The following is a 22815-nucleotide window of genomic DNA, read 5'->3' on the forward strand; positions in this document are numbered from 1 at the left end:
AAGTGTAACATTTTTTTTGTCAAACATGGCTGTATATATATATATATATATATATATATACATATATATATATGTATATGTATTGCACCCCTTTTGTGTCTAATAGTAAAATGAATTTTAATAATTTTTAAAGCACAAACCCCAAAAATTAATTTAATATAATTTCTCACAAATAAATAAAATATTACATTATCATACGCAATTGAAATAATTTATCCCAATAGTAATTACAATGTATGTAACACATATTCCCCAATTATGTGTACCTTCTTAATTTTACCCTATTAAAATATTTGATATTTTAAATGAAAACGGGTTGTGAAATCGTCTATTATATATGTTTAAGATTATTTTAAACATGAAAAGCAAAAAATATAAATAATATAAAAAATATAAAAAATATGAAAAATAATAGCATGCTCACAAAATGTTATATTTTTCATTTTGTTGTCTCTCCTTTATACATATATATAGATGAACATATTGCAATATGTTCCCATTATTCTTTTTTTTGACATGATAAAAAAGAGGCAAAAATCATAGTAATAAATATGCATACACAAATATGTTTACGATTTTAATATGACCAATTCATAATTTTAATAATATATATTTTTTTTTATTTCCCTAAAAGGCTAGCTTTTTAAAATATTCTATCGCATACATAATTTTATATACTATATTATATATTTTTTACATGCACCTGCAATAATATTTATAAATTTTTATAGTTTATTTTTATATTTTTTTTTTTTATGAAAACTTATAGCGTTAAAATATTGTGAAATTTCATAAAATACAAAAAAAATATATGTACGCACATATTTATTTTGAATAATGATATTATACAAGTATTCCGAGAATTATACGAATAAAACGTAGTATATATGTGTGCGCACAAAAATACAATTATACTTTTTTTTCTAAAATTAGACAACTGATACATAATTATCAATATATTCATTTTCATGCATTTAATGTTATATAAAATTTAATAACACAATTTTCAAATTTTTTAAATAAAAAAAATATATATTAAAAAATAAAAGTATTAAATAATACAAAATAAAATAATAAAGCATACACACAAATATATATAATATCGAACACATAAAAATGAAAAGTATTAAATATAAAAAAAAAGAAATGTGAATAAAATAAAAAAATCAGAAAATGAATGAAAAAATTGTTATCCAAGCACCCCTCTTTGTTGTGCCCAACGAAAACAAAAGTAATGTATTAAAATATGAAAAAGATAACAACTTTAATAATAACCGAAATGATGCGGCAAATTTAGTTAATCATATATACACAAGTTTACCCTATAAAGCAAATGAGAGAAATAATGATAATATCAATGAAGAAATACCATTAAATTTAAATGAAAAAGAAAACATGAATTGTTTTCTTAATAAAAAAAGCGTTAATTTTGCACTAAAAAATAATGAAAAAAATCTGATTCAATCTTATAGAAAAGGAGAAATAAACAAAAGTTATAATATTATGGAAAATATGTATGATCTTCATTATACAAATAAAGGAAACACAAATTTAAATAATTATCTTAAGCATGTTAATATTAATAACACAGCACCATGTATAGGAGAATTTAGAACATGTATGAATTGTTTTTTAAACATTTCTACATTATTTTGTAAAACTTGTAATAATTTTTTATGTGCTATTTGTAACATTAAGTTACACAAAAATAGTCCAAATCATGTTGTTAATGTATGTAGCAGTGGCTTATATGAAAATAATTATAAATATAATGATATCATATTAAAAGAAAAAGACAAATGGCTAGTTGAACTCGAAAATAGCACACCGATCAAAATTAGGGAAAAATGTAAAATACATGTAACTGAATATATAAAATATGCATGTAAAACATGTCAATATACACTTTTATGCACGGATTGTTTGTTAAGCGACCCTATACATGCAAACATAAGATCAGATGGCAATGAATTAGAAGAATCATTGGAATCTCTGAAAAGTTTAGATCAAAATATGAACAAAAATGATAATAATAGTATAGAAGACAAAAGAAAAAAGATTCTTAAAATTGAAAATAATTTAATTCATGAAATAAATGATAACTATATTGATCAATTTAATTCAAACGATTCTAAATCTATTGCCAATTTTTCCAATATACAAACTAGTCAAAATGTAATGAGTTGCAAATCAAATAATAATAATGAAACATACAAAGAGAAGGGTATTGTTCGAATAAACAAATTTGAAGATGAAAAAGATGAAAAAAATACCGAATTTGAAAATAACAATAAAAATGAAATAGAAAGATTAAAACCTGGGTATAAATTAATTAGAGAAAATCATGAAATATATACATTAATTGATGCAAAAAATGAAATAAAAGAAGAATTAAATAACAAATTAGAAATATTATCAAAAAAATCATTAGTATTAAAAAATACTATACCTTCATTAAAAAATATTTATAAATATGGTAAAATAACTTGTAAAAATAATAAAAGGTCTATAAGAGCTGGTTTTACTATTACAAATAATTGTCTTGAAAAAAAAAAAAAAACTTTTCATGAGCATTTAAAAATATTACAAGATAAAAGTACAAATTTTTTAAAAAAATTAGATGAAGAAAGAAAGAAATATCAAAATTATTTAGAAAAAAAAAATAATGAAATACAACATATGGTTAAGTTAAGTAATAGAAATCCAGGATTATCCTTAGATTATTATGTTGATAAATTAGATTCATTTAAATGTTTGTTTTTTACAAAAAATAATTTAATAGATATTGAAAAACAATTAGAAATTCCTCATTCACAACTCAAATCAGAAAATATATTTTCATTAATTGAAAAAAATAAATTAGAAATATTAAACTCCAAAAATCGGATAAATGGAATTTCACAAAAAATAAAAACAGAGTTTCAACGTTTATTTAATTTAAATACTGAAATTCCAGTATATCCAGCTCAATATAAAAATTTTTTACAAAAAAGAATGTATAATAAGCAAAAAATAGAACCATCAAATAATGAATCAGAAGATGATTTGCCTATTTCGACACCAACTCGAAAACAAAAATATTTCAAAATAATTCCTTTTACTTATTTATATATGAATATGGATATAACATATCAAACAAATTTTATGAGAAAAGATACTTTACATCAAAAATGGGAATTAAGAAATGTTTCAATTCGATCAATATATTTATGTATTCATACATATGCAAATAATATACAGAATTTCCAAACTAATGATGATAGACATCTTAAAGACAAACCGAAATTGGAAAATCATATTGATTCTAATACTGAGAAAGAAAATATGAATGGAAATGCTATACATTCAAATTTGTATGATAGTGATAATGATAATGATAAGAAGAAGAAGAAGAATACGAACAAGACAATAAATGACATGGCTAATGATATTGAATCAATTATATGCCTTAGCAATGTAAGTGTAAAAAATTTTACAGATCCGGATATAACCAACATAACCGTTTTAGAAAAAAGAAATCATCATCATGGTATAGAATTAACTGAATATAATAACAAAAATAATTTAGTTGGATATTGGTTATTAACAAATGAAAATGAATCCGAAATAAAAAAATTATTAGACATAATAATTGATATTAAAAATAAGAATAAAGATAGTACACCTATCCCATCTTTTCATCCTAAAATAAATATGAGTAATGGTTTTTTTAATTATAATGAAAATAATATTAACACTATTTATAAACATTTTTCTGCAAATATTGATGAGCACTCTTATTTGCACTTTTTAAAAAATTCAATAGATTTAAAATCTTATGAAAATTATAATTATAAAAAAGAAAATGATATTGATCCTATAGAGGAAAGTGATAATGAAAATATTGAAAAAGAGGATTATATAAATAAACCCAATTTAGAATTTTTACAAACAACAGCTAATAATTTCAAAAATGTTGATTTATATAGTCAACATACAGAAGAGGAAAATAAATTAAATGAATCTGGTACACGATTAAAGATAAAAAAAGATGTAAAAGATTTGTCAAAGTTTGAAAAGATAAATGAATACGAAATAAATAATATATTTTCAAATGAAGAATGTCAAAATTATGAAAATTCAAATGGAATGGTTGGTGAAGAAAATAGAGATGTAGATTCTAAACTTAAAAATATATATGCACAAATATTAGAAAATAAAGAAAATAAAGAAACTATTTTAAAAAATATACCTGATAATTTAGATGTTTGGGGAAAAAGAAGTCCTGATACTAGTATAAACGTTATAAAGAAAAATATAATAAATGAAGAAAAACATTATCTTCCTTTAAATATAGAATCAAATCTTTTAAATAATTATTTAGAAACAAATTCTTGTAGTAATAGTACTATGAATAGTTTATCAATTAATTCACTATTATGTGATAATATAATTGGAAAAAAAAATATAAAAATAAATTCTAAAAATTGTAATATTAGAGAAAATGTAAATAAACAACATATCATTGAACCACCTCATGAAACAATCAATTATTATGACATAAAAAGTATTAACCAAATTAAAAATAATTTCCTAGAAAAATCAAACTCTAATAATATGTTAACTAATTTTGATCAGAAAAATAATTATACCATTCAAAATGAAGAACATGTAAATAAATTTTTACAACAAATAAATAACACAAAAAATGATACTTTAAAAGAGAAAATCGATTATATTGATAAAAAAAATGATGATTCAAATGGGATAAATGTAAATAACGATAATTCAAATGAGATAAATAAAAAAGACAATACACTAAATGACAGTATTGATACTAAAAACAAAAATCAGAGCATCAATTGTAATCATATCGACATAAATGAAAATGAACCTTTTAGTAAAATTCCTAAATTATTTAAGGTTGGTAATTCTAAAAATAATAAACAAACTAATATACAAATAAATGAAATAGACAAATATTGTAATAATAAAAGTGCTGATATTATACAGTCAAATAAATTACAAAATGTAAATTGCGACGAAAAGAATGAAGACACTAAGGAGATTCTACTTCATGAAGCCATTTCAAACACCCGAGCTAGTAGTGCCAATAGTGGAAGCAATGAAAATAGTGGAAGCAATGACAAGACAAAGAGAGTAACAGATGCAGTAAGAACCGGTTCTAACCATAATCAAGGTGAAGAATCAAAAAGTGAAAAAAAATATTATTTGCATGAACAAGATAAAAAGAGTATTAACAAGCCTAACAACAAAAGTGTTCATATCGATAAAAAAATATATGAAGAGAATTTGAATTTTGTTGAAAATGTCAAAGGAGAGGATGATAAAATAAAAGGGCTTGCATCAAACAATGAAAATATAAATAAATTACAAAATAATACAAAAATTAAAGATAAACCAATATTACCATCATGTATTAAAACTAATCTAAATGTTGTCAAAAATATAAAAAATGAAGAAAAAAAAAGAGAAAATTTATCTAAAAAATTTATATCTTCATTTGATAAAATTCATAAAATTCCTCCTCTCGTGAAAAAAAAAAATAATACAATTTCTGATAATTCTAATATATTCTATAATAATTTTAAACAAGTAAATAATAGAATAATAAAAGAAGAACCAAACGATAAAGTTACAGAAACTTTTATTAATCGGGTTCTAAGTCAAATAGGAAATAAAAAAGTTGGAGCTTAAATTTAGATAATTAATAATATTCACTCTTTTAAATAAACAATATCAAATTTGCTATAAATAAAATATACACATATATGAATTATATTTTTGAGAAATTGACCTAATACATTTCATACTATTTTTATTTCATCATTTGTTATGACACTCTAAAATGATAAATCATAGGATTCTTTTTAAATGCAATATATTAAACATTTTTATTTTGGGGTATATCTCATCAATTTTATATACATATGACTTTTTCAAATTGTACATATCTACACATGCATGTGTTTATTTTTTTTGCTTGAACTTAGCACAATATGCTGTGTAATTATCTTTAAAAAAAAAAGTTCGTATACAATTTTCTCATGCACATATGTTGATGCTAATATAAATTTAATTAGAAAAAATGCGCACATACAATAAATATATAGAATTTGATAAATAAAAAATAGGAGATTATTTTTATGGATATTTTTGAAGGTGTCTATAAAAAATTAACTTTTTTTTTTTTTTTTTTTTTTTTTTTTCATCAAAAATAGAATATAATAAATTAGTTTAATTTAATTAGGCTAAATTTAGTAAGTACGAATTAATTTTTTCGAAAAATAAAAGTAGCTTTTTATTTTTATATGAGTAAAAAAATGGCTTGAAACATAAAATTTATGCAATTTCATGAAACAAGAAAATGGTTAATTTGATATGGATGTGTAAAACATATATGATTGAATTATGCATTTCAGAAGAAATAAAAAAGAGAGTCATTTTGAATGATAATGGTAACGATAATAATAATAATGGTGATAACGATAATAATAATGGTGATAACGACAATAGTAGTGGTGATACTACTTCATATGCGTTATTGTAAGTTGGGGTGTGTCCCGTCTCTTATATTTTATCTCTAAATTTTACGAATCTCTAAAAAAATTATGAAAAAATGCCCTTTTTTTTAGGCATATGGATTTCTTGGCTGTTTATCCATACTACTTGGGTTTTTTACAGTTTCATCGATTGATAGTATTAAACAAGCAGCTTCAGTAGCACTATAAATTACATTTCTTTTTATTTTCGTAACTTCAAAAATACAATTAGAATATGCATTAATAATATCTCCTTCTAAACAATCAACTCCATACCATATATCATTAGTTTCTTCTGAATGTTTTTTTCTTAATTTGTTTAATATATCTGTAGAATCATAACCAGCATTGTGAGATAAATATCTTGGAATTGATTCTAATGCTTTAGCAAAAGCATATAAAACAATTTGTTCTTTATTACAAATAGATCTACTATATATTCTTAAATGTTTTGATAGTTGCATTTCAATAGAACCAGCACCAGGTACTATTTCAGAATTACCTATACATCTTAAAACTATCATAATTGCATCATTTATAGATCTTTCAACTTCTTCTATAAATTGTTTTGCACCTCCTCTTAAGATAATAGTAACAGATTTTGTTTTTAAACAATCTTTGAAAATGTTATATCTTTCATTACCTATTTGTACTTCTTCAAATAAACCACAATTTCCTAATATAGATTCATTTAAATTAAATAATGATGTTTGAATAACAGCTCCAGTTGCAGTTGCTGTTCTTTTTAAATCTGCATCCTCAACTCTTCCTGCACAAAAAATATCATGATCAGCAAAAAATTGTGTAGCTATATCTCCAATAGGAAGTCGAGATAAAACAATATTTGCTCCACAATCTTTTATTAAATTTAATTTTTGAAAAATAATATCCCATTCAGCTTGAACTATTGAATTATATTCATTTGGATTATCGATTCTTACTTCTGCATTTTCTTTTTCAGCTTTTAATTCTAATTCAACATTTAATAATAATATTTTGGGATTATTAAATTTTTTAGGTTGTTGTTCAAAACCCGCATATGAAAATGTTTTTTTAAATGCGACCCCATAAATTAATTGTGTATCTAAACAAGATCCACCAGTTACTTTTTTAATACCTATATTTGTTTTATCTAAATTATCTCCTAATTGATAAGCAGCATTCACTACTAATTCTGCAAAAAAATTTTTATGATTTGATATTAATTTAGAATTTAACGCTGTTTGTGCACATTTTAATAATATATTTTTTTTTTCTTCTTCACTTTTATTTACAAAACTTAAACTCAAATCATTTAATTTGTTTATAGATACATTACATGCGTTTCTAAAACCATCAATTATCATATTTGGTTCAATTCCATCATTTAATAATACTTTAGCTTCATTTAACAATTCACCAGCAACAACAACAACAGATGTTGTACCATCCCCAACTTCATCATCTTGAGATTTTGCAATATCTACTAATATAGATGCAGCTGGATGAGATATATTTAATAAATTCATAACTGTAGCTCCATCATTAGTTATTGTTACATCTCTTTCTGTGTATATAAGCTTATCCATACCTCTTGGTCCTAATGTTGTTTTTACTATATCAACAATAACTTGACATGCATTTATGTTTCGAATTATTTGACTTTTTCCCTGAGCTTTATCTGTTCCATCTTTTAGGAGCACAATAGGAAGAGACTATGAAAAGGAAAAAAAAAAAAAAAATAAAAATAAAAAAAAATAAAAAATAAAAAATAAAAAAATAATAAAAATTAACATGTAAATTATTTTTTACTCATACAAACACATACCATTAAATGACTCATTTTGGAAAACTATTTTATGATATCTATTTAATATTTAAAAGAGTAAAAATAACACTATACTATTTAACTTAATGACTTATCACGTTTAAATTGTATGTATAAGCATGTTATGTTTTACTATCTTTAATTGTTTCTTTCTTCTTAAAACCAATTCTCTTTTTATGAATTAGGAAAATAATATGGAAAACGAAACGAAATGTAACGAAGTATAACGAAACGAAGTATGATGAAGTATATGAAGTGGAATAAAAATTTGTTTGAATTTTTTTTCTCTACTTAAATTTGAGAAAAATAGTTTTCGTCAAAAAAGTTATAAAATCATGAAAAAAAAAGGAAACAGTTTTTTTTTAAATAAGTATTCCATTTATTTTATTGCCATTTTTGTATATGTACCCATAATATATAACAGCACTAATATCGTTTATTTATTTTTTTTTTTATTTTTATTTTTATTTTTTTTTAAGTACAAAATTTCACAGCAAAAATTGTGGTGCTATTCCCCTACCGTGTGCCAAGCATAACTATTTTTTTTTTTTTAAATCTCGAATAGATATATAACTCATACCATATAATACTTACATAAATATCTATATAATGATATATTATTATTTTACACCTTTTATTTTATCTAGATTTATAATTTAAAACTCATACAAACCCTGAAAATTAAAATTATCGAAAAAAAAAATTAAAAAAAATTTTTATTTATACTCTCATTATTTATCTCATATTTGAATACTCCATGGTATTAATTTATGTTCCACACCCTTATATATATATGTCCGCAAAATAATGATAATAGGAAAAAAATTTAGAAAATGTAAAATTTTAAGTGCAAACAAAAAAAACAAATACACATTAAGTACACCATTAAAAGTGTACATAAAATAGTTTTCATTAAATAGCCATTATTTTTGAAGGTTTATCCTAAAATTTTTATTACACAAAATGGGAGATAACATTATAGAACTTATAAAAGAATAATATAATTTAAGGATACAGTTACTACATTTTAAATATACAATATTTGCATATTTCACTATATGTCACAAAAAGGTTAAAATATATTATTATGATATGGTACACCTTTTGAGACCATAATGTCCCCTTTTTTTTATGCTTCCAATCAATGTATTAACATTCTAAAAAAAAAATATTATGATAATAATGAAAATAAAAAATTTCACGGAATTTGTTCTTCTTTAAAATAGTTTATATTAATAAATTGGTTTAGGTTAAAAATGCAAATTTATATTCTTTCTAAATTAAAAAAAATGTAAAATCACAAACAACCGAATGAAGCGAACAAAACGAATGTTCTACATAACGCCTAACTATATATACACACATGCATAAATTTATGCACATATCATAAAACTAGCTATTTTTTTTTTTTTTTTTTTTTTTTTTCACAATCTGTGTGATATAGCCAAACACTTATTCGTCGACTTTTCCACAACTAACAACTGACATAAATTCGGAGGAAGGATAAGGGGATCCATCATTATTTATGGGAGAAATGTCTATTTTTGATAAATTATCGTCATTATGAGTTTGTGGTTCCATTATATTGTTATTTTCATTATCATCATTTTTTATATTACTATTTTTTGAACAATTTGAATTATTAAGTGTTACACTATTTTCGACATTTTCAAAATTATATATTTCTTGAACTGAATTATTGTCCTGTAAAAATGGAACATTTTTAGTGTTTTCAGTATATAAATGGCTTGAACTTTTTTTTTCGATTTTTATATTATTTCCTATTAAATCTGTATTTCTTCTGTTAATTAATATATTATTATTATTATATTCATTAATTTTGTCAGGATAATAAATTTTTCCACAATTATTTTGTTCATGTGTCCCACTTTTAAAACATATACAATTAATTTTTTCACCACACATTTCATCGCCTAATTTTGTAACATCATTTAAAATTTTCTCATTTTCTGTTTTATTATTTTTAAAATTTAAATATATATTATTTATACTAAATCTATTTGGTTCTACATCATCATATATGTATTCCTTTTCCTCATTATAAGTATTATAACATCCTGAAATGTCATAATTATTTTGTCCACATATATTTATTTCATCTTTGCTATTTTTAACAATATTATGTTCCTTTGAAATTTTTCCTTCATATTTTATTGAACGATCTTTTTCAGATAAACTATTTTGTCTTCCCCCACAGGTTCGACTAAATATATGACTGAAATCACATAACAAATTTTCTCCTCCACATAAAATAGAACCTAAATTATTAGCCATATCATAAATGAAAAAAAACAATAAAAAAAAAAAAAAATATAAAAAAAAATAATAATATAAAAAATAAAGCAATTATAACCAAAAAAATTATGAACAGGACATAATAACGGTGTGTGTTAGGTTTTTTCAAATTGGTGCAAAATTAACTAAAATTTTGAACAATTTCTAAACGTATAAAGATTATCAGCCAAATTATATAAATATAATTCATTCCAAATAATAATAAAACTTTATTTAAAAAACTAAATTAATTCCTTTAAAAAAGAAAATACTAAATAGATAGTTTAGTTGTAAAAATAAAGTAGTTGCAAATACTAAGTTCATAAAATTTACATATTTTTATAGGTACAACGAATAAGGAACGTTTTATATATATATATGTGTGTGCATCCATGTAAATTATTACATAGGATTTATAAAAAAAATACACCTAAATAATGAACAAATTAGGAGATTAAAAATAGAAAATAAAAAAATTACTTATATTATGTACTATATATATATATTACAATTTTTAACACATCTTTAAATGGAGTTAAAACCTTTTTTAAATATAATTTTTATTTCCAAAAAAAAGATCGACAACACTATAAAAAAAACTTCTTAAAACACCTTTTTATTATTATTATTATTATTTTATTTTTTTAAACGCACTTTTATATAATTAAAAGTATTTTTTAGTAATAAATTTTCTAAAATAATAAAACTTTTTTTGGAGAAAAAAAATTAATTTCCTTTAACAAATTAACTAAACCAATTTTAAAATATATAATGAAAAAATAAAGTTATACATATTTTTACAACGTTTTTTTTGCTCTCTATATTTCTTAAGCGACTAAAAGTGGCAACATTGAAAATAATCAATATTAACAAAATAACAAAAAAACAAAATAACAAAAAAACAAAAAAATTATAATTTATAGAATGTCACAATTCATTAAAATAATTTAAACAGGTACACTAATTACCGATAACTACAAATAATTAATAAAAAATAAGAAAAATTATATTTGCTATTTTCTTCATCATTTATAGTTCCTAAAGATTGTTCATATATAAACAGAAATAGTAGTCTTGCATTATTATTATTATAAAAACAACATTATACTAATTAAAAATTTATAACCAAAATATAGTAAAACATAAAAGAAAAAGTGTAAATTGTATATATACCATATTTTATTTGTCATTCAGTAAATAACTACAAATATATACATACGTGTGTGTGCACATACACATTATCAGTATTTTTTTTAATACCCATAATAAAACATAAAATTAAATTTAACAAACTGGAAAAAAAATAGAGATCATATTGTTTTTCTTTGCGAATATATAGAACATAATCATTTTCATATATAGTTAAAACTGCTTTATATTGTATTCTTAAAATAATAAAAGCGTGTGTTTTTTACTTTTGGAAAATAATAGTAAATAAATTATATAAAAAAAAAATTTTACTTATGGATTAACCTGACTTAGTCAGATAAATTTACAAAAAAAAACCTGAACAATTCATGTGAAATTTAATTTTGTATATTTGATAAAAAAAATTTATACCAAATTTTAAATGAATTAACATCTTTTTAATTATTATGAAAATAGAATAAATGCACTATTTTTTTTTTTTTATTTAATTCTTATTTTAATTTAAAAAAATTTTATTAAAAGGGACTAAATAAAAATAATTATATTTTAATTTTATTTCAATGACCAAATTAATTAAATATATAATTTAAATAAGTACATTTTTCATATTGAAAAAAATACATATTAAAAATAATATCTTGTAAAAACCATCCTTGCGGGAGGGGCATTATCGCTGTAAATGACGACTAACGGATACGCGATTATTGCTAGTTGAAAACTACTCCAATTCCCGTCTCGATGCTTGAAAAAGCAGAGAGCAATTTTTGTAGCCTTTTTAAAGGCAAACAATTTTAACTTATCAACATTTTGCATATTTTTTTAAGGGTAAAAGGCTCATTTATTATTGCATCGAATGGAAATATATAAGTATGTACATATATATAGTATGACATATATATAGTATGTATATATATAGTATGACATATATAATAATACATTTCCTGAACAAAAAAATAAAATGAGAGCTAGCCAATATGTGTATATATGTTTTAGTGGAAAAATATTATTTATGAGTTATTTATTGGGTATTTCCGTTTGTTATATTTTTTAACATTTTTTTTTTTTTTATCAAATATATTAGGAAATTATAAAAAAAAAATGAAGCAATTTTTTGGAATTATATATAACTTAAAATGGAAAAAATTCAAAAGTTGTATTTACTTAATTGCTTAATTGCTTAATTGCTTAATTTTGTTCGAACAAATTTGGTATGATATTTATTATGTTTATAAAAATAAAGGGAAAAATATTGTTTACGATTTTATATAAAAAAGGGGTAATAACCTACAACTATATATAACTAGCTATTTATTTAGTTTTAATACCTTAATTAAACTTGAAAAATTTATAACAATATTTAATATGTTTTAATTTTGATTATGTCTCACTTAGGGGTTGTTTAATTCGCTTATTTTATTAAAAATTGTATATATATTATTATATGGTCATACAAATGTATACACATTTATGAATTTATTGGAACCATATTTTGTAATTAAGACTATGACTTTTGGTCATTTATTTTTTATTTCTTTTTCCTACATTAATAATCATATATATGTCACATTTTAAATAATAATAATAATAAATATACTCAAAGGAATATCCTATTTAACAATTTTTATTTGCATCAAATACAGTTCTTTTTCCATATCACACTATTTAAAAAAAAAAAAAAAAAAAAAAAAAAAAAACGGATAATTTTCTCCAAAGCAAATATTCTACTAGCTCTATAATGCATACATATAATAAATATTTTGTTGAACTAACTGAATTTTTTTTTTCTACATTTTAAAATCCAACAAATTAATAATATTATTATTTAGGCCCCATATTAAAAATTGTATTTATATAAAAGTATATATATTTTTGTTTCCCTATTTGCAAAATCACTATCGAATTTGCTTTAATTTTTTAAATTTCTTTTAAGCTTATTTATTTTTGAATGTTTATAAGGTAAACATATTAGATTCTTATTTAGTTATATTTATATGTACCATATGCAATAAAATTAGAATAACCAATATACTTTTATTATCTTTAAAATGTAAGATCTCTGCATGTATAAGCGTGTGCATTTCCTCTAAATATGTAATGCTTGTTTTTATCATTTTTTAGGAAAATTTGAATTTAAAAATATAATAATAAGAGAAAAAAATGAGTTTTGAGATTCAAGAAGAATATTATGTTCCCCCAGAAGTCTTATTCAATGCATTTTCCGATGCATATACTTTAACAAGACTATCTCGAGGTTCTTTGGCGGAAGTTGTAATAGCATACGAAAAAGAAATGAAAAAAAAAAAAAAAAAAAAAAAAAAAAAAAATCCACAATTTTATTAACTTTCATTATTTTACATAACCCTTTTGATACGTTGTTTGGATATACATTATAGGATCTAAAAGTTGGAGGGAAGTTTACACTTTTTTCTGGAAGCATACATGGTGAATTTGTTAAGATTGATAAGCCAAATAAAATAATTCAAAAATGGAAATTTAAAGATTGGAATGATTTAGATTATAGTCAAGTAACAGTAGAATTTATACCCATAAAAGAAAACCATACATTGCTAAAATTGAGACATGAAAATATTCCCCAAACTAATAAATACAATGAAGGTTAGAAATGAACAACCGAGCGAGTGAACATATTAAAGATTTTTACTTTTTTACTAACCATTTCCATTTTCATTTTCATTTCCATTTTCATCTCCATTTCCACTTCCACATTTTACTTTTTTTAGGAGGCATTTTAGAACGATGCAAATCTGGATGGGTGGAAAATTATTTACGAAATATTGAAATGGTATTGGGATATCCTAAAAAAAAATAAAAACATATCAGTGGAATTAAGTTTTTTTATTCATGCGTATATGAAATTATATATAATCAATTTATTCCCCAATATAAAAGCATGGTTAAAAAAGTATTATTTTTTTATTAAGTTCTTTATTCTAGTGATTGATTCTTAAATAATTCATATTATTCGTCTAACTAGCTATTATTGAATCAGTTTCTTTAACATTTTTACACTCCTTATTTGTTCATTCGTTATTTTTTTTTTTTTTTTTTTAACTCTTTTTGATAATAATACATACCTTATATTAAAACATGATCATAATTACAACTTTTCTGCTTAGAACGATATAAATTATCGCATTGTCATTATTACCATTATTATTTTGCTATACCATTATTATTTTACTATACCATTATTATTTTGCTATTACCATTATTATTTTGCTATACCATTATTATTTTGCTATTACCATTATTATTTTGCTATACCATTATTATCCCATTAATTTTTAAACCTTCACAATATCTTTAAAAATACCTAAGCCATTTTCCATACATATGTTTTCAAACTAGCTATAGTTATAATCTTAAAACTGGAACATATTTTATATCCATCCCATTCAAATAAATAAACAAATTAATAACATACGAATGAATATTTTAAAGAATGAAAAGAATAAATATGTATAATCAACCCGATTGATCTATATATACATAAAATAATTGCTTGATGTATTTAAAAAAAAAAAAAAAAAAAAAAAATATAATTGCGAAAATTATAAAATTTAATTATTTTTTTTGGTGAGATTTAGTATATATATTTTTTTTTTCTATACATTTTTCTACATTTTGGGAACATTATCCATTTGAATTTTGGCTATAATTGGATACAAACAAAAATAATATATTCCTAAAAGTAAGAAAAAAAAATATGTACTCACTGTTTATTTTGTTTTATTATATACAATAGCATATTCGAATGAATATGAAGTAACGTTTTAATCTTAATTTTTTAAAGTCTCTCAAATTTATTGATTTTCCAAAAAGCACAAAAAAAAAATAAGCAGTATAACAGTGTAAGCAGTATAACAGTATAGCAGTATAACAGTGTTAGTATAAATGATATAAGGAACGTCCCAAGTTTCGCAGCGGTCAGTATATTATTGAAACGCGAAGAAGGAAAAGAGTTATAATTAGTTGAGAGGCATTGCTTAAAAAAAATATATATATATATATATATATATATAACAAAACCCTAATAGCAGGGAAAATAATATATTATTCCCGCTAATCATAATAATATGTCAATTTTGTGTACAATAAGTGGGCAAACGCCCGAAGAGCCTGTAGTAAGTAAAACTGGATATATTTTTGAAAAACGGTTAATTGAAAAACATATTAAAAATTATGGAATATGCCCAATAAGTGGTGAAATATTAACTTTAGAAGATTTATATCCAATTAAAAATGAAAAATATGTAAAACCTAGGCCTATTACAGCTACAAGTATACCAGGATTATTATCAATTTTTCAAACGGAATGGGATTCAATGATATCTGAAATGTTCAATCTTAGAACCCATGTTAATGATGTTCGGAATCAACTGAGTCATAGTTTGTATCAATATGATGCAGCTACTAGAGTAATTGCCAAATTATTAAAAGAAAAAAATAATTATCAAGAAGAAATAAATAATTTACGAAACCAAATTTTACAATTAAAAAATGGAAATGATATTTTAAATGATTTAGAAATTGGAATAAATGAAGACTTATTAAATGAAATGCAAAATATTGCAAAAGAATTATTAATGAATAGAAAAAAAAGAAAAGTAGAAAATGTTAACTCACCAAATGAATGGAAAAAAATTACAGCTACTAATGAATTTAATATTCATTCATCTATAATACCAGGTGTAACTTGTTTAACCATAGATGTAAATAAACTAAAATATAATTATGATGATGATCATAAAAATCATAATTTTTTTTCGGGAGGAAAAGATGGAAATATTTATTATGTCTCATTAAATAACAATAAAATTATATCAAAATTACAAGGTCATTTAAAAAAAGTTAATTCAATTATTTCACATCCATCAAATTCTATATGTATTTCTGGATCAAATGATAAAACTATTCGAATATGGAAAGGTGATCCTGATACAAATGAATATGTAACATCACATATTATCACAAAACATAAAGATAAAATTAATTCTTTATCATTACATCCTCTTGAAAATTATTTTATAAGTTCATCAAACGATAGCATATGGATACTTCATGATATGGAAACAGGAAAAACTATTAAAACATGCAAAAGTAGTCCAAGCCCTTTTAAAAATTTATCAATACATCCTGATGGAATGATGTTTGGTATAGGATCAGAAGATTCGAATATTTATATATACGATATTAAAAGTCAAGAATATAAAGCATCATTAACAGGTCATACTAAATCTATAGAATCTATTTCATTTAGTGAAAATGGATATTATTTAGCATCTATTTCTAAAGATAATACACTAAAATTATGGGATTTAAGAAAAGCTACAACTTTCCAAACTATCGAATTAGAGAATACTCCAAAACATATCACTTTTGACTATTCTGGAAAATATCTATCTCTTTCAGTAGGAAATGATATACAAATTTTTAATTTCGAAACAAAAAATCAAGCAAGCTTAATTACCACACTTTCATCACATACAGATATAGTTACACAAACATGTTTTGGTAGTAGAACATCATACTTATTATCAAGTTCGATGGATAAAACTGTTAAGTTATGGAGTTGATCAAATTCCTTAATTATATGACTATGCATGTGTTGTCCCATTTTATATATACCATGTGATAAATGAAGAAATGAGAAAGACCGATAAATTGATGATTCTAACTATCACACAACAATTATGTGTATCCATTGGCATGTATATTTGAATCACAATTTATTTTATATCTTGCCATGTTATTTTATCGTTTTTTTTTTTTTTTTTTTTTTTTTTCATTTTGTAGCATTCTACCTTTTTAATTTTACTTTGTTTTTATTATACATCATATATGCGCATAATTGTTCATATGCGTGACCATTATCATTTTATATAATTCTAAACTTTTAATTTTTTAAAACACATATAAAAAGAAAAATCGTTGATTTAAAAAATCCAATGAACACATATACATATATATGATCATTCATGGATACTACAAACGATGTAACCTGTATTTGTAAAAAAAAAAAAAAAGTTTTTCTATAACATTTGATAAATTATATAATTCGGTCTTCCATCCAAATTATATTCATTTTGCTTTCACTTTTATTTTTTTTAGTATCATCCATTGTTTTACATTTTTTTTATTATATATTTTTTTTACATTATATGGTTAATATATTAAAAATGTACTACTTATTTATATAAAAATGTACTACTTATTTATGCAAAATATACTATTTATTTATACAAAATAATGTTTTATTCTTTTTTCTTTTGTGTGTGTCTACATATATTTTGTGGAAAATTTTATGGAATTTAAAAAAAGAAATTTCATGATCCGACTTGTTTCAATTATTATTTTCGATCTTCTAAATTATTTCGAATTTTAGGAAAAGATTAATTCTTTCTCTTTATTTGGTTCTTTCAATTTTTATTAAACATAATTAATATGGAATTTTTAAAATATAAATATATTTGTTTTATTTTATTATTTTATTTAATTTTATTTATTTTATCAATTTTATGAATTGTTCATATTTATTTACCATTTATTTTTTTTTATTTTTTTTTTTTGTGTGTGCGTTCATATATATTTTCCCAATTGCATTTATTCCTGTACAAATTACACATTGCTTGTTCATAATTATTTCATTAGATTTTCATAGTTTTCTTTTGTTAATAAAATATTTTATTTAAATGTACATATTAGTATAGAAAAAAAATAGCTAAAATAATACAACTTTTTTTATTTTATATATGTTATTTATTCTTTTCCTAAAACAACGTTTCTACGAGCTACGTGATTTTGCAAAATTTGCAACCACATAATTTATAATTTGATATATATTAATTTTGAAACAAATAAAATGTACTAATATGTATATTAATGTATTAAAATATAAATTTCATTTTAAAAAAAAAATAGTTACACAAAGTTAATATAATATTACAATTGAGCTTTAAATAAAATATTTTACAATTTTGCCATTTTGTTGTCTTAAGACAATAACTAAAAAAAACGAACTTATTTATTTTCTACAAATTATATTTTCATTTATGCTTTATCGAATTGTATAAATATATAATAATTTTTTTGTAAAAAAAATATATGCGTTTGTTTATTTGTTGTTATATCACCATTTTGTAATATCGATTAATGTTTGTTCATATTCTTATATATTTCAAGTATTTTTTTCCATAAATTTATATGGGAAGTTTTTAAATTCGTGGCTGTAATCAAGTATACCCCCTCTCATTGCTAATACGCAAATGTGCTAAATCGCGTTAATAAAAACATGAAGGTAACATTATATTGTATTAATTTGTGTGCATATATACACATACATACATGTGTATTACACAGTTCCTTTTTATATAATTGCAAATAGGAAGACATTTCACTAATTTTGCTATTTTAACAGGTATTTAATGATCCGCGTAATAGTACAAAGAGTGGACCCCCCATGAAGTTCCATAATTTTAACATAAATGATTTGAATAAATTAAAAATTAATGATGATACGATTTTCGAAAATGAAACATATGATAATGATTTTGATAATGAAACTCATGAATTTTATAATTCAAAATATATGAATAATACAAATAAGCAAGTTTTCCCTTATGAAACATTATATAATATTGAAGCCCATTTTGGTCATTTAAATAAAACAGGAAGAAATTATGAAAATAAATTAGCAAATGAGAATGATTTGATTTTTAAAAATGAAATGTTAAAAAACTTATTAAACAGTTCTCAAAAAGTTAAAGATATGCAAAGAAAATTAATTAATGTTGATGAAAGAAATTTTATTCAAGTACTACCACCAGAATCAAAAAGATTATATTCCATTCCAAGAGAATTTCCAAACACGCATATTAATATAAAAGAGAATAAAGATGCTAATTATAACTATATAAATAATAAAAATCATATCATAAGAAACACCAATAAGCTTTTACATAATAATAAAGAATATGAAGGTAATGTAGTAATACATAAAAACAAATATGAAAATAGAAATGTAAATAATAACAACATTTCAATACAAAACAAATCAAATTTAGAAACAATTCCAAAAGTAAATAATCCCGAAATAGGAGAAATCAAAGTTAATATAGATGATATCAAAACTGGTTTATTGTCATATTATTCAAATGTTTTTTCGTTAGACCATTATGATATAGAAGATCGATTAAATATTTTAAAGTATGGTAAAAAACAAGATGCGTCCAATGATATTAAATATTCTTATATAAATAGAAAAAATTATAAACCAGTAAATAGGTTATCATTTATCCAACACACTAATGAGCTTAATGGCCCCAATTCTTCTTCTTATCAACATCTAAAGCCTGAATATTACTATAACGAAATGGATTCTAATACACAAAAAATGTATTCGTACAATAATAGCCCTTGTAAATATACCCGTAACTCGATAAATGATTGTAGAGATAAATATGACCATGCTGGACAGATTTCCGAGTTATTACTGAGTTTAAAAAATAAGTGCGATAATGCAAATTTTAAAACTGAAAATATTATTTCCCGATTTAATCGTAAATATGAAAATCCTGATAGCCGCTTTTGGATCCATAACCTCGTTCCAACGGTAAGATCCCGAAAATGAAAATGAAAATAGAAATAAAAATGAAAATGAAAATGAAAATAAAAATGAAAATGAAAATAAAAATGAAAATAAAAATAAAACCACCACGTAGCTTGGGTTAACCCCTGTGCATGAGAATGTATTACAGTAAATACATTTCTATGTTGATATATACAATTTTCATATTCTCGAAAAAACTAAAATTATTTATTTCAACAGCATTTAAGAAAACCACAGTTAAATAACGAAGACGGAATAAGAAGTCATTTAGTGGAAACATATTCACAATTATATAATGAGGCGATGTTAAATACCAAAAAAATTACAACACTTGAAAAAAAATTACATATATTAAAACTAAGAGCTCAAATGTTTAAAAATGGTTATAATAGAATGGAAACCCGTAATGCCTTGTAAATAAAATAAAACTATTTCAATAAGACTTTTTTAGAATAAGAAAATTCATCTCCCTAAAAGAAGTTACTTTTTCTTATATAGTCAATTTTTTTTGTGTGTGTATATAAATTTTATGGAATTAAAAAATGATAGGATATAATTAGAGGTATATACAAAACTTATTATTTATAACAAAGTCTTGGATAATAAAAGAGTATAAAATTAAAAATAAATATGGTGAAACAAATAATGGATCTTTTAAATATTTAGTTTTCCATATTTATTGGGTTCATAATATTTTGAATGTAAAAAGATGAGGCTTATAAGGCTATTATATAATTTTATAGGAAAAAAATAACAAGCAAAATAGCTAATGGAGAAAATAAATAACACCATTTAATAGTTTCCATCAATATTCATAAAAAATGTTTAATTTTAAATTCTTATTCTTTAAACACACTATATATATATATACATAATAAAATATTATATGATCAAAACTATTTGATTTATATGCTTACTATGGCTATTTTTTTTTTTTTTTTTTTTTAAGAGTATAATAAAAAATGAGTATTTGACTTATGACACTTTTCATTAAAAAAATGAATAAACTATGGTAACATTGGCAATTAATTTGAGCGTATCAATTAAAATGTAAAATAAAAAGTGAATAAAAAGTGAATGAAAAGTGAATGAAAATAGTTGAATAAAAAGTGAATGAAAATAGTACCAAAAGAGTTTTATAAAGCATATAGGGTTTGCTTCATAAATAATTGTGACTGGCTTTGTGTTGGGCTATATATTATACTGATAAACTATTTACACCCATTTTATATGCATTTTTCTTATCCTTTTCAATTATGTTAAATCTTCAACTTTACAAATATAATGGACTACTGAATAATAGCTCCAACTTTTTAATTGTCAAACGATTTAAGAGTCACATAAATTCTGTATCAATATTACAGCAATTTTATAATAGATTGCCAATTCGAAAAAAATATATAAAAGCAATAAAAAAGGGAACCTTAATTTGGGACAAAGGCCAAGTAAAAATATTCACCTCAATATAATTTGACCATGTTTGATAGAGATATTGTAACTTGCATATATTTTTGTGATTATTTTTATTTTCTATAAAAATCAAAATATCTCCAAAACTTCTCAAATGAAACTGTTCACATTTAATAACACATTTATTGCTTTTTTATTAATTAGGTAAAAATACCTCCCTTAAAAATAGAAGGATATGATCCACCAAAGAAATGTTTATCCCCTTTAACAAAAAATAGGAATAATCAATACCGAGGAAATTTTCAAAACCTTAAAGCTCATCGAGTGGAATTTCAAGACTAACCATGGCAAACATAAAGGGTTTATCTTTTTTAAAAAAAAAAAAAAAAAAAATCCAAATATATTTTTTTTAATTCATTATTAATACAATTTTCCATTTTGTTCATACATATATATATGTACTTGTGTGTGCTCACATTATAGTGAGATCAAAAATGTAACTCTTTTATTTCAACATATTTCAATTATGGTTTTAGATTATAATGGTAAATGTGTAAAAATTTGTCAAATGGGATAAAACATGCATATAAGAATAAATGGATATACATTCATGGTGAGGTTGTGTTTTACCACGAAAAAAATGGACTACACAAAAATGAATTTGCAGTTTTGCATTTCATAATGTGTGTGGATTGTTTCTATGACATGGGCATACTAAAAAAATATATAATAAATAAGATGGTAAAAAATGGGAAAATATGATAAAAAATGGTAAAAAATGGAAAAGGATAGAAAAAGATGATAAAAAATGGTAAAAAATGATAAAAAATAGTGACAGCTTTAGGAATAGTATAGAAAAAATGTGAGGGTTGAAATAGACGATACAGCCATTTAAATGACCAAAAATATCTGTTTATACCCAACAGTGATCATAATATATTTAATACTTGATTTTTTTATTTATAAAAAAAGTATGGATATTA

At 22.2% G+C, this 22815-nt stretch overlaps 7 protein-coding genes and 1 non-coding gene across 8 annotated transcripts; 6 read left to right on the top strand and 2 right to left on the bottom strand.

The window, feature by feature from the left end:
• Positions 1-1173: 1173 nt before the first annotated feature.
• Positions 1174-5697, top strand: PY17X_0408700 (zinc finger protein, putative; the record flags this gene model as incomplete). Its single annotated transcript, XM_724679.1, has 1 exon — positions 1174-5697. The coding sequence occupies one exon, from the start codon at positions 1174-1176 to the stop codon at positions 5695-5697; it is 4524 nt and encodes a 1507-aa protein (XP_729772.1).
• Positions 5698-6631: 934 nt separating this feature from the next.
• Positions 6632-8364, bottom strand: PY17X_0408800 (T-complex protein 1 subunit eta, putative; the record flags this gene model as incomplete). Its single annotated transcript, XM_724677.1, has 2 exons — positions 6632-8236; positions 8350-8364. 2 exons carry the CDS (start codon positions 8362-8364, stop codon positions 6632-6634), a joined length of 1620 nt encoding a protein of 539 aa, XP_729770.1.
• Positions 8365-9801: 1437 nt separating this feature from the next.
• PY17X_0408900 (conserved Plasmodium protein, unknown function) lies at positions 9802-10644 on the bottom strand (the record flags this gene model as incomplete). The annotated part of the gene is made up of 1 exon (XM_724676.2): positions 9802-10644. The coding sequence occupies one exon, from the start codon at positions 10642-10644 to the stop codon at positions 9802-9804; it is 843 nt and encodes a 280-aa protein (XP_729769.2).
• Positions 10645-12442: 1798 nt separating this feature from the next.
• PY17X_0409000 lies at positions 12443-12574 on the top strand. Its single transcript, XR_002696553.1, has one exon. It is a non-coding gene; the product is annotated as a U4 spliceosomal RNA (small nuclear RNA).
• Positions 12575-13950: 1376 nt separating this feature from the next.
• PY17X_0409100 (activator of Hsp90 ATPase, putative) lies at positions 13951-14623 on the top strand (the record flags this gene model as incomplete). Its single annotated transcript, XM_022955068.1, has 3 exons — positions 13951-14061; positions 14187-14409; positions 14535-14623. The coding sequence occupies 3 exons, from the start codon at positions 13951-13953 to the stop codon at positions 14621-14623; spliced, it is 423 nt and encodes a 140-aa protein (XP_022811547.1).
• A 1267-nt stretch (positions 14624-15890) lies between these two features.
• On the top strand, positions 15891-17390 carry PY17X_0409200 (pre-mRNA-processing factor 19, putative; the record flags this gene model as incomplete). The annotated part of the gene is made up of 1 exon (XM_725124.1): positions 15891-17390. One exon carries the CDS (start codon positions 15891-15893, stop codon positions 17388-17390), a length of 1500 nt encoding a protein of 499 aa, XP_730217.1.
• Positions 17391-19105: 1715 nt separating this feature from the next.
• Positions 19106-20839, top strand: PY17X_0409300 (conserved protein, unknown function; the record flags this gene model as incomplete). Its single annotated transcript, XM_022955069.1, has 3 exons — positions 19106-19111; positions 19232-20425; positions 20642-20839. The coding sequence occupies 3 exons, from the start codon at positions 19106-19108 to the stop codon at positions 20837-20839; spliced, it is 1398 nt and encodes a 465-aa protein (XP_022811548.1).
• Positions 20840-21678: 839 nt separating this feature from the next.
• Positions 21679-22174, top strand: PY17X_0409400 (conserved protein, unknown function; the record flags this gene model as incomplete). Its single annotated transcript, XM_725122.1, has 2 exons — positions 21679-21867; positions 22037-22174. 2 exons carry the CDS (start codon positions 21679-21681, stop codon positions 22172-22174), a joined length of 327 nt encoding a protein of 108 aa, XP_730215.1.
• Positions 22175-22815: the final 641 nt, after the last annotated feature.

Source organism: Plasmodium yoelii, assembly GCF_900002385.2.
Source record: "Plasmodium yoelii strain 17X genome assembly, chromosome: 4".
Lineage (NCBI taxonomy): Eukaryota > Apicomplexa > Aconoidasida > Haemosporida > Plasmodiidae > Plasmodium > Plasmodium yoelii.